This window comes from Leptonotus elevatus, chromosome 2 (assembly GCF_054856555.1).
Source record: "Leptonotus elevatus isolate MCC_2025b chromosome 2, RoL_Lele_1.0, whole genome shotgun sequence".
NCBI lineage: Eukaryota > Metazoa > Chordata > Actinopteri > Syngnathiformes > Syngnathidae > Leptonotus > Leptonotus elevatus.
In genome coordinates, this window is record NC_141240.1 from 32,523,172 (window position 1) to 32,535,771 (window position 12,600).

Sequence of the window (12,600 nt, forward strand, 5' to 3'; positions counted from 1 at the left end):
TGTCGTCAAAATAAAAGCTCACAAAAGCCAGTCGAATTGAACAGTTTTATTCTTGTCACAAAGATGTCATCGTTTCAATGTACCAAATCGGCAAAGGAGCGCCACAATTTAATCTTCACAACAATGTAAACAAGTTTTGACCAACATTTGTAGCGTGTTTTGGCATGCATTGCATGCAGTGACCCATTTTAAAATACAATATGAACAAAAAACAATGACCTCACAGCCTAAATTGTAAACATTGAACAGAATAAGCCATGCTTTTTATTGTAGGTAAACGTGAGAGAAGATAGGGTGATATCTTATTGGGGCGACACATACAGGTAATTAATTATTCTGTATGCGTAGCAGACACCAATTTGGCAGCACATCCGTTTCAGTTTTGAGGTTCTAAGTTCAAATCTCAGTTCCGGCCTTCCTCTGTGGCATTTACATATCCTCCCCATGCTTGTGTGGTTTTTCTCCAGGTAATCCTGCTTTCATGACAGTTTCAGTGAAGACTAAATTACCCATAGGTGTGAACAATAACATCGATATAGTGTGTGAAATCCACCTCTTGCTCTAAAGTCAACTGGGATAGGCTCTTTATCATGTGTTGATCGGAAAACACATTTCATAGTAAATTCAAATCGCTTGCTACCATGATAACAGGGGCTACATTTTTCTTTCTCATTAACCTCTTACAATTTTGTCTACGAGTCTGCGGTGGGTCGTATCCAGTTGGTGGGGACCCACTGTGGCTCATCCTGCGCCTTCCGAACCGCGGTCAGCAACTGGATGCAGGACTCCTGCAAGTCATCGTTGACGATCACGTAATCAAAGAATTGCGAGTAGTGGGACTCAATCTTCCGGGCAGCCTCCTCCATCTCCTGGAAGTCTTCGTCCTATTGGATGGAGGTCACATCATATCGCAAATCTTTCAGCTCTGTCCTGTTAACATCTTGTACGCAGATCACCGTGTACAATCACATCCATCCATGCGCTCACTTTGAAGGGGCGGTTGACGTAGTAGTCCGTGGTTATGTGCGAGTCCTTCCTCGTCTCTCTTAGTTGCTCCAGCGGCGGTGGCTTCACGTAGACGATATAAGCCTGCAGGTCATGTGTTCTAACAGCTTGAATGGCCTAAATGCGGTAAAGGCACATCCATATACTGTATTCATTTGAGAAAAGTATTCATGGTTTTGTATCGTATGTAAGTCTGGCTTATCCACTCACATTTGGTTCAATATCAACAACGCAGATCTTCCCACTGTTTAAAACTTCCCTCACAGCTTCTCTACTGGTGCCATACAGATTTCCTTTATACTCACCGTACTCCAAGAATCTGCAGGAAATTGAGGGCAAATACAAGAACAGACCGTTAGCACTTCCTCTTCCAATCCGGGTGACCGTAAAAGGAAGCTACTCAAAGGAAGAAGCTTTGGAAGACATTTTAAGGTTCCCATCAACAGAGTATCAACCAATTAGAGGCTCTGATTATATACAACCAAACAGGATGTAGAGTTATTGGAGTGGAGTATAAATAAAACGCAGTTGCACCTGCTTTTGTGCACCATGTTGTCAAAGACCTCTCGGCTGGCGAAGTGATATTCTCTGTCCGAATCCTCATATCCTTTGGGTGCCCTTGTTGTGTCTGGCACAGGGAAATGAAAAGCATTGACATTTCAGTTGTAGTGTACAAATTTGAACCCCCAACCCCCCACCCCCCCCCCCCCCCCTGACTTTAACTGTATGTTTTAACGGTGGTCACATACAAGATACTGCTCCTTGGAATGTGTTCGGATTCATCTCAATCAAGCGCCTGCGAAGTTCATTCACACCCACGCCCGATGGGCCTGCAAGAGAAGACGGTTACATTTCACCCAAAACATTTATTTTCACAAAAGTGATAAGTCATGTACCTAACAGAGCAATAAGCCGGTGCGCATCACTGGAACTGCGTTGGTAGCGCACCACCTCCTCATAGGCACAGTTGAGGGCACTGTTGCAGCTATTGGAACATTTGGTGGCGCAGGACATTTGGGCGGCGCTGTGAAAGCGTCTGCGACACAGACGCAAGCTGCGCCTGAAGCCAGCTGAGGATTAAAAAAAAAAAACATACAAACAAACTTGTAGTTGTAAATTGTTCTAAATGTATTGATTTATTATATTTAAATGCGGATGACACACCAAGGTAGACTCCGGCAACGCTGCTACTGAAATCATCCTCCTCTTTTTTTGACAGGAAAACCATTCAAGGAAACAAAAAGAAATATAGAATGAGTACAGAAATGTACAATTTATACAAGAATAGTGCAGGTCACATTATATGTTTATAGCATGTCCCAAATTAAGCACCCTGCTGAGAAGCTAAATGGATGAATAACTTCAACATAAAGTGTATAAATACTGAAAAAAAAGGGGGGGGGGTTGTCTGAAAAGACCTGAAGAAAAAAAATTAATCCTCCAATTTCTTTAATGTATTTTATCAGGCATCCTATTAACTCATTCGCTGCCATTGACGGCTATAGACGTCAAAAATTCATTTGTTCTATTTATGTTAGTTTCACATTTTTTTCCACTTTTGTTAACAAGAGTATGAAAACCTAGGAAAACATTTATTGTACGTTTTAGAACAGATATACAATGTGATTAGTCATGAGTTAACTATTGAAGTCAGGCGATTAATTACAATTAAAAAAATTAATCGTCTTACGCCTCAAATTTTTTGATATTTTCTTTTCTGTTTCATTACTTAATTATTTAAACTCAAGATTAATCACATATTTTATATCTGTTCTAAATGTACAATACATTTAGTTTCTAGGTTTTCATACTCTTGTTAACAAAAGTAGAAACATATGTGAAACTAATAGAAATAGTTCAAATGAATTTTTGACGTCTATAGCCGTCAATGGCAGTGAACGAGTTCATATAATCACACTGGAGATCAACTGATCCTTTTAGATGTGAATTTATGTCACAGTTTTGGCCCTCTTAAATTTGATCTCTCACCGACTCTTAGCTCGTCTGATGTTCCGCATCAGAAAGCATGCAAAAACAACCGAGAGGTAAAAGATTATTATCCAGAGGAAAGGGTTGTTTTGACACATTGCGTACATCAGAACAAATCAGATCAGATTAAGTCAACAAAGACTTACCTACCAGATTCAAAAGCCTCCTCATCTGGCAGGAGAGAGAAGAAACACACAGTGGAGTTATTCAACATTGTATTTGGCAGCACGTGCACTGCGTGAACACTTACCTGCTTCAACACATTTGTCATCAATGGCCATTAGGTCCTCCTCTGTGGGGAGAAAATTGAAATAAAAGACAGCATACATGAAATGATAAATGTGTCATGTTGAATTGAAAGTGGTAACTGAGCAGTACCTTCCTCCACTGTGCTTACTTCAGCAAAGCAAGGGAGGGAAGAGACAATTCCATACGTTTAGTATGTAGTCACAAGAGGCCTCATTTCATACTAAGATTTATTTGCACATTTACTCGTTCTTCTTGCACATAGTGTCGGCAACAGGTATAAAAATGGGGGAGACCGCCGTATTTAAAAAAAAAAAGTGTTTTCACAGTGTGCTGAAAAGACCCAGATGCAAGGAATGCATGAGTTGAAAATATATTTTTCATAGGTGATATGGCATGACTCCTTCTTGTGATTGGCTCTACGCCAACACTTTTTCAAAATGGCATTGCTAAAAAGGCCATATGCTGTGCTATTTTTTGTTTGTAGCCTTTCAGAAACGTTTAGATGAGCGGAAAATACACACTCATATTGCGCACGGCGCCTGGATTTCATCCTCTCCTGGGGCTAAGGGGGGGGCTGAGAAAATAATTACTTTTCATCACTTCACTTGCTTTATTCAGATCCTCGTTTTTTTTTTTTGTGTTTTTTTTTAAATAAAAGGATGATAACCAGCACATGTATAAGTTATAAAAGTATTTTGCACTTAATTTGGCCAAAGAATATTCAACAAAATAATTCAGCCTGACAAAATCTAAGCTAAAGCGTAACTAAATGAAAATGGGTGAACTCACGTGTGTGTACACAGGTGTGCGGCTGATAAGGTAACAAGTCCCTCTGCTTCCTGTAACATCACGCACATTTGCATCTTAGTGAAGATGATTCCACTTCTTTGTCTTACATGTGAGAAGGCAGAAGGCTGAATGCTGAACTGACCGTTTGAGCAGGTCGTTGGAGGGGATAAGGCCCGCGCAAGCCGCGTTGCCGAACACTTTCTTGGCCTGCCACCACAGAGCGTCTGTCTGGTCTACGATCTCCAGAACATCGCCTTTCCTGAAGCAAACGCCAGCGTCCGTGCAGGGGATGGTGGGATCTTGCTGAGGGTTGTAGTCCACCATAGCACGCACGTACAGCTGATGTGTGACAAGATGATTTGGAAAAGTTAGGAAATGGGAAGAGAGCAGGGTTAATATCATTTGGATGTTTTTCTTTTAAATATTTTATTTAATTTTAATGAGTTTTTAGAGCCAGTTTGTTTTTCTTAGTTTATTTGTATTTTTTAAATGTTAGTTTGTATTAGTTGTATTTTTTTAATATATGTTGTGTTTGTCGAGTGAAAGTAAAAAAAAAAAAAAGGTGTCTAAGTATTATGTAATAAAATAAACTATAGTTTTTAAATGACTGTTTTGACCCTCCCTGTTCTGCACTAACGTATAGCAATGGAGTAAATGCCACGGAGGAGGCGGGACTTCCGACTTCCTGGTTTTCACACATCAGCTTTGTTTCTGTTTCCTGTTTGCGACGTGTGGGCCGCGTCCCAGTTCTTGCGCTTCCGCCTTTGTGCCCCTCGGGTGCGCGTTCTCGTCGACGGGTGCGAGTGTGTAGCGTGTCTGTCAGTTGTCCAAAGCATTTCAGAGAGTTGAGATGATGGGCGGGAGCGCGCGGTTGGGGGGTGGGGGTGCGAGTGTTGGAACGCGCCCATCAGCGGCCGGAAACGACGCTGATGTGTGAAACCCGGAAGTCGGAAGTCCGTGGTATCTACCTCATACTGAAATAAGCAGTACATTTAAAATGAACCCTGGAAGCTTGTGTATGAAATTAGTTGACAAAGATGAAAACGTAATGTAATTATAGCTAGTTTTAATTAGTTTTATAAATGGAATGCTTTATGCTTTACTTATGGAATTTAAGATGTAGTTTCGATTAGTTTTTACTTTTTTGGAAAGCATCCACCCCCCCCCCCCCCGAATATAATTTTTTTTCTTTCAATTTTAGTTTGAGTTATTTTGTTAGTGCTCCTTAACTCCAATAACCTTGGAATAGAGGACAACTCACCATGGTATGGTTGTGAATGGGCCTGTCGGTAATGGGAACCACTTTGAACATGATGGTTCCCTGTGCTTTGGCCTGCTGGTTGGAAGAAAAAAATAATTTTAGAAAATCAGTGGGGGACACTGATTCATACTTTACTCATTTACTGCCATTGACGGCTATAGACGTCAAAAGTCTATTTGAACTATTTCTATTAGTTAAAAAAAAATTCTCCACTTTTGTTAACAAAAGTATGAAAACCTAGATTTTTTTCCATTGTACATTTAGAACAGATATAAAATTTGTGATTAATCGTGCGTTAACTAGTGAAGTCATTCGATTAATTACAATTACAACTTTTAATTGCCTGAGGCCCCTAATTTTTAATAATCTTTTATTTTATTTTTTTAAATGAAGGACTACAGAAATCAGTCACAGTTGATATGCTGAAATCAGAGGATTATATATATATATATATATATATAAAGATGATTTAAAAAATTTGGGGTGTCAGGCCATTAAAATGAATTTACAAGTTAACTCACAATTAATCGCAAATTTTATATCTGTTCTAAATGTAAAAAATATATATATATTCTAGGTTTTCATACTCTTGTTAAAAGTGGAAAAAAAAATTCAACTAATAGAAATAGTTCAAATGGATTTTTGACGTCTATAGCCGTCAATGGCAGTGAAGGAGTTAACCTATGCCCTTGAGTTTCCAACATTACGAAGTTTGTGTTACGAGTTTGCACGTTCTCCCCGATAGTTTTATGATAGTAAGAGTTGGCTGGAAAATATTACTTTAAATTCTTTCAAAATCTCAACAAATCAGAGTTGGTCGGAAATGGACTGTATTCAATCTATACTTTTACAACAGTGACATGTTACTGAAAACGAGAGCTGACAACACACCTGCATAGGATTGATGCGTCTGATATCCAACAACCTACCACAACTTGGATGACTTGCTCTGGCTCCAAGCCGTCCACTGCAAACCCATTCACCTCTATGATCCGGTCCCCCGCGTGAAGCAAACCTGTTCACACAAATCAATAATTATTGATTAATACTTTCACTGGGGCTTCATTGCGTGACCTGCATTACTAACACTAACCTTAAGCCCACCAGTACCCAAGGCAGAGCCAATTTTGACCCGGGGCCAAAAATATCCTCATAACAATTGTCTATATCAAATTATGAGCTATAGGTCTTTATCCATCTCAAAGACGGCCATTTTGTTTGCCCCTTGCATGATTTGGCCTGAAAACGCCATCAAATGCACTGCAATATCATTTTCGTCAAATATTATTATTAAGACTCAACTTTGACTCACCACTGCGATCAGCCAGGCCTCCGTGAATCACCCGAGCCACAAAAATCTCACCAGTGATTTCATTTCTCTTTATTGTTGCTCCCTGAAAAAAAGAAAGGAGACCACATAAGATGTGAAGTGCCGTTGAGGTGCGACGGCACATCCAATGGATTCAGTTAAGTGAAGAATGCAGGCAAGCTGAAGTGAAATGGAAGAAAACAAACAAAAGACTGTCAAACAGAACAGAGAGTGGAAGTGTACATCAAAAGGCAGGAAAACGATGGCGATGGAGAATTGAATGACCAAGAAAATATTTAACTAACTCGAAGCAGCTGGAAAAGATCCAAAAAGGGTGTTTTGTTTGTTTGTGCTCCATCTCTTACGTCTTCTTCCCTTTCTTCCGCTGGTTGGAGCGAGCTCCTCTCACATAAAAGGACGCCTCTTTAGCTTCTCCCAAGGTGCCGTTAGTAAGAGGATGCGACAAAGGAGGATTTTTGTGCTTGCTGCGTGGCGATCCACGGCAGGATCCAGGCAGACAGCTGCTAGCCCGGGAGGTGGAGGCCACATCTGGGCAGCTGCTGCTGAGGGAGCTGGAGGATGACGATATGAGCGAGGGCATGGAGGAAAGCGATGGACGCTGCACTCTGCTCTTGATGGGAATCCTGTGTAGTGGGGGGGTCCGCTCCGCCCTGCTGGTATTGAGAACCGTCTGAAGCCGCTCGACCACCTGACTGAGCAACGTCAAAGCCTGGGAGTTGTCTTGCACCGTCTCGGACATTCGCTCTGTCGCAGTTGCCATCTTCTCCCCGAGTCGCTGCATGTCCTTGGTGCTGCTCTCCATCGAGCTGGCGGCCAGCTGCACCGTGCTCCGCAGCTCGTCCACGCTCTCCTGCTTGGCCAGCTCCACAGGGGGAGCCTGAGGGATCTTCAGCACCCGGTGGGGGCACACGGGGCTGGGGGGCGCTGTGCGAATCCTCGGACTCTGGTTCCTCAGCCTTGGAGGCAGATTTGGTTGGAGGTAGTGGTCCACATTGGCGTAGTAGGGTACAGAGAGGCTGGGCGGAGACACAGCCCATCGCTGGGATGCGTTCGGGGGATGGAGGGGCTCCGGGGATGTTTGATACTCATTTTTGCCATTTAACTCTTCAATGTAGTCGTCTCCAAAAAGAAAGAAAAAAAAAAGACGGACCACTGTGTTACAATCACTGGGCAGTGATGGCCAACGTGATGGATGATGGAGGGAACACTCTAAAAATAGTTGGGTCAAAAATAACCCAAATTTGGTCGAAAAGGGACCGACCCAACTATTTCGGGTTATTCAATTAACTCAATTAAAAAATAACACACAAACACCCCCCCCCCCCCAAAAAAAAATGGGTTGCTTTGTGGGTTATTCATTAAACCTGACCCAGCCTTTTGGGTTAAATAGCTCAGAAAAATGGCATGAATCATTTTTGACGCAATTCAAGTAGGTTATTCAATTAACAAAAAAAAAATAGTGAAATGAGTAACCCACAAACAACCTTAAAAAAATTGGGTCACATTGTGGGTTATTAACTTAATTTGACCCAACATTTTGGGGTAAATAACAAAAAAAAAATGGGTTGGCTCATTTCTGACCCAATTCAATTGGGTTATTTAAAGGATCTTTTTGCAGTTTGTCACTTCTTTTTTTTTTTTTACCCGCGACTGCCACCTTTGGCCCAAAGCGTAACTGCAGCATCTGTGTCAGGCTCGTTCATGGTGCGCGTGCGAGTACGAGCACGATCTTAAAGCGACAGCCACAGTTGACAAACTCCCCTCCTCAAAGAAACTGTGGCGTGTGAGGGTCCGCGCACACTACTATAAAGGGAAGATAAAAGCTGATAGATGCGATCAGAGTAAAACAGTCAGGGCTCTTTATACTCATCTGGGCATTGGTGGAGCATGCATGATGTAGAAAAAAACTTTAATATTACCTTTTTAAACTGCACAAGGGACCTTTAATCAACCCAAAAAGTTGGGTCAAATTAAGAACTCACAAAGCAACCCCAACAAACTAGGTTGATTTGTGGGTTCATAATTTAACCAACTTTTTTTTTTATCAAATTAAAAAACGAATTCATAATAACCAATCTTTGGGTTGTTTTGTCAATTATTCATTTGATTCAACTTTTATAGTTAAATAACTAAAAAAGTTGGGTCGGTCCATTCTCGACCCAAATCGGGTTATTTATGACCCAGCTGCTTTTAGAGTGAATGGTTGAGGATGTGCGATGGTCTGATCATTTCTTACCAATCAAGACTGAGCCGTAGACCGACGACGGAGCAGAGTGGTTCACATTCTGCTGCCAAAGGAGATTGGTGTAACAGACTCTGCACTGGCGTTTTGCTTTGCAATTGCGGCTCATGGCCACGTAGCAAGGCGGGCGGCGCGGACCAACCGTTTGGTGACACGCAGCCTCTGCTGATGGGTAGCTGCCTCTGCGCACGTTACACACTGCTGAACCCTTCTCATCCGGGACCGAGATGTGCCTGGTCCCCAACATCCCCTCTAAGTGAAGCCTCTGGCGCGTGAGGCGCCTCAAGGTGTCCCAGTGACTGCAGACCCCCGCTCTTGGGATTGTTGCCACAGGAGGGGACATTGCAGGTAGTTGTGAACAAGTTCTCAGATGGTTGCAAAGCTGTGGATAAATAATATCAAACAAGCTAGGTCGCATGCCACAGGGACTCATGCAGTCAACCACTGCAAGGTGATCCCATTTAAAATATGATCCAGATGTGATCTCAAGTTGGGTCTAACTCACGGGTCGGCAACCTTTCCTGTCAAAAGAGTCATTTTAGGCCAAATAAATAACAAAAACAATTATCTGGAGCGACAAAGCATTTGAACGTTGTGATGACCGAAACAGTGTAGAGCTCATTAGAGCTGCACCGCAACACAAAACTATGCAGCATCCAATTTCTTTCTGCCTTTTTGTATATTTTCGTACTTCCCTTTTCATAGATTTTTAGACGTTTCTGCCTTTCTGTTAAATTTCCGACATTTTGGGCAATTTTATAGATATATGGTAATTTTCTGCCTCCTTCGTTTTTTGGACATTTTATGGCTTTTTCTTTTTACTTTTTTTTTCAGCCTATCAATTTTTTGACATTTTTGGCAATTTTGTCAACATTTTATGGTAATTTTCAGGATTTCTTGTTTTGTTTTTGGACATTTTATGTTTACTTTTCTTTTCTTTTCTGCCTTTAAAAAACAAAACAAAACCATTTTCTGACTTTTTTGCAATACCAAAGACATTTTGTGGTAATTTTCTGCCTATCATCTTTTGTTTTTGGACATTAAATGGTTACTTTTGAAAAAAAATAATCTGCCTTTTTCACAATTTCATAGACAATTTATGTTAATTTTCTGCTTTTCTTCCTTTTTGGACATTTTATTGTCACTTGACTTTTTAAAAAGTTTTTAGGCCATTTTTACAACTTTTCACCTTTCGTCTTTTTTTTCTGACAACTTGAAAATTTGGACTCTGACATTTTTGATATAGTTAATTATTCACTTTTTATTTAATCAATAATTGATTTAAAGAATATTTTAAAAATAAACATAAATATGTAAAAAAAATAAAAATTCTACAATTGTATTTTTTTTATTTTTAGAGATCCACAGGGAGCCACAGGTGGCAGACCCCTGGTCTAACTAATGAATCAGCTCAGATTTCAGCTGAGTGAAATCTAAAAATCCGCACCCTCCGCATCTGCATGGTCATCACCTCTTCCTGCTCCTTCCCTCAGGTAGCCGCTGTCATTGTACTGTAATTACCGCACTTCTGGTCACTTTCTTTGCTTGATGACTCTGCGCTGTTTGCACAGCTATCATTGGTTGGTACTACAGCACAAAACCCTTACATGACGTAAAGACGCTTTATACTTAATAGTTCCTTGTTACGGCAATACTCGTGTAGCTCATTCTACCAGAGACAAATTCTTTGACAGTTTTACATACTTGGCCAATGATTTGATGATTTGGATTCTGATTTACAGTTTCCTCTTAGCAGCTCACCAGCGGCTGCTTGTTCTTGACCAGGCACACGATCCTGGTGGGCTCCTCTTCATCCGGAACGTCAGCTGACATTGGCGGCAACACGGGCTCGTAGTTCTTCTGGGCCACGGTGTCATGCGCAGAAAGCAGAGCCTGCACGGACAATGCAAAATGTTGATAGCTGGCCAGAAAATAAAGTACATGCAGCAGCAGTGAGTTGGTGTACCTGTAGGTGAGGCTGTCGCAAGAGTTGGTCGAGTTCCTTAGCTTCCTCGGAGCAGCCTGAGAATGTCTTGATGTCAATAAGCAACTGCACATGAAGGACAAAGTCAACTTGGGGAAAAAAGAAAACATCCAGCAACAGAAGAGCATCCAAAGAAAACTGAACCTGAAATGACAGCCCGGAGGCGCAGTCCAGAACTGGTTCTGGGGACTCCCGCAAGTATTTTTGAAGACACTCATACACCTGTTAAAAGTGTGACATCATTATTCCGGAGTTAACGTGATGCATCAGAACTTGCTGTGTTAATGAAGTGGTGATGCTGAAGGAAGACTCTGTTGATTGACTGACTCAAAGTCGTTGAACAACTGCAATTTCATTTTCAGCCAGAAAGTATCAGATCGAGCCCTGCAGAGCTTCAGCGGTCCGGTCAATTCGTAACTCAACTCGTTAGAACCATGTCCTACTCCAAATTTGGCCTTTTCTGAAACAGTCGGAATTCATATTGTTCATGATTTTACAAAATGGTAAAGGAGTCCTTTTGGTAATCGAATTATTCTTATTAGGATGTTTGGGCACTGATCTTTGGGCCCCTCAGAACTCAATTATGACGCCTGGCATGTCACAAAAACAGTTCAATTCCTCACATACGCACACACCTTGAGCAGTGACTGCAACCAGGAGGCGTTGAGCAGACTGTGGAGAATCTCTGCTCCATCGATGTCCTGATTCAGTGTACGCCTCACCTCCTCTACCACATCTGTCAGGATCTGCCGAAGTCCTGCAACATGTTCCCATGCATGCGATAGTTAAGACACGGACGCGGCAGTGCTTTGTTAGTGAAAAGAAGATGCCACTATTCTCCCTACTTACCCTGCTCTCCCAGTTCACAGTAGGAGCTTAATACCTGAGCCTCCACCGCCTGCCTCATGGTCACTGGAACTTCAATCTTTTGACCCTAAACAGCTGAAAATCTGAGAATTTGAAGAAGAAACTTGAATTACAACTCAAAACCGCGCCACCGCTATTTTTACGAAATACACATGGCAGGTGGTAATCCAGAAACTTTTGGGGTCTTTCTGCGACATCTGACCCTTTTTTCTAATGGTAATCCATTCTTGAGCTGGTTGTCGGTGTGAAAAGGTCAAGGGTTAATGGCACGCTTTCACGCCGGTTGTAACATCACTGCTACTAAACGAAGACGAGCAATCTCTGCTTGCGAGCGGCCATGGGCAGAATAAAACGTCGGATATTTGACTCATGGGGTTTTAATTTACAAGTTAATTGCATTTTTATGCAACCAAGTTAAACGTTTCGTCTCGTCTGATACTAACCCGCATTTAAAAAGCGTTAACTGCAACATATAGTCAAGAAAATACGGCAGGCCTCCTTGAAAAAGGAATCCAAGTGAAAGTATTCACACAGAAAAAGTACAACATACCTCCAGTCCAAAAGGATGCCACAGGATTCTATTCTACGGATGCTGCACTCTTCATCACTCCATCGCATCAGTTGTACACACACACAAAACAATTTCCCCAAGAGCTTGACCACAGAAGAGAACGCAGCGCGGTCATCAAGCTATGAAGAGTGAGCGAGCTGTAATCTCCCCCGATCCCACTTAATCCCAGGCAAGTGAGCCTGTTGCCCCTGGCCGACGGAAGGCAGTTCCTCCCTCGCCGGCTGGCTCGTTGCCAGGGCGCCGACAAATCTTCTTAACGCTTTCGGACTCGGCGGCATGCAGGGAGAGCTGTGGGGATGATTCAGGTGTCACA

General features: G+C 41.9%; 1 protein-coding gene across 8 annotated transcripts; it reads right to left on the minus strand.

The window, feature by feature from the left end:
- Positions 1-31: 31 nt before the first annotated feature.
- On the minus strand, positions 32-12,487 carry mpp4b (MAGUK p55 scaffold protein 4b). 8 transcript variants are annotated; one of them, XM_086068229.1, is made up of 22 exons: positions 12,267-12,478; positions 11,699-11,799; positions 11,485-11,606; positions 10,994-11,071; positions 10,832-10,915; positions 10,627-10,758; positions 6,606-6,687; positions 6,223-6,308; positions 5,294-5,365; positions 4,175-4,371; positions 4,033-4,082; positions 3,373-3,390; positions 3,245-3,286; positions 3,145-3,165; positions 2,995-3,009; positions 2,170-2,211; positions 1,902-2,075; positions 1,755-1,835; positions 1,540-1,633; positions 1,216-1,324; positions 988-1,122; positions 32-884 (listed from the first exon to the last, which is right to left on the minus strand). In XM_086068229.1, the coding sequence occupies exons 2-22, from the start codon at positions 11,754-11,756 to the stop codon at positions 693-695; spliced, it is 1,884 nt and encodes a 627-aa protein (XP_085924355.1). In that variant the 5' UTR covers positions 11,757-11,799; positions 12,267-12,478; the 3' UTR covers positions 32-692. The 8 variants fall into 8 exon arrangements, 5 of the variants coding, with proteins under 5 accessions (XP_085924355.1, XP_085924354.1, XP_085924357.1 ...); XM_086068228.1 differs by having other exon boundaries at positions 5,294-5,368; positions 12,267-12,477; XM_086068231.1 differs by lacking the exon at positions 3,373-3,390 and having other exon boundaries at positions 5,294-5,368; positions 12,267-12,477.
- Positions 12,488-12,600: the final 113 nt, after the last annotated feature.

Bases quoted from the DNA above. Each gene is read 5' to 3' on its own strand.
- mpp4b (XM_086068228.1), bottom strand. From the start codon at position 11,756: ATGAGGCAGGCGGTGGAGGCTCAGGTATTAAGCTCCTACTGTGAACTG. The intron at 5,369-6,222 runs GTAGGTTGTTGG...TCTTCCAACCAG, and splicing joins AGCAAGTCATCCAAGTTGTG to CAGGCCAAAGCACAGGGAAC. The intron at 1,634-1,754 runs GTATGTGACCAC...TCCCTGTGCCAG, and splicing joins ATTCCAAGGAGCAGTATCTT to ACACAACAAGGGCACCCAAA.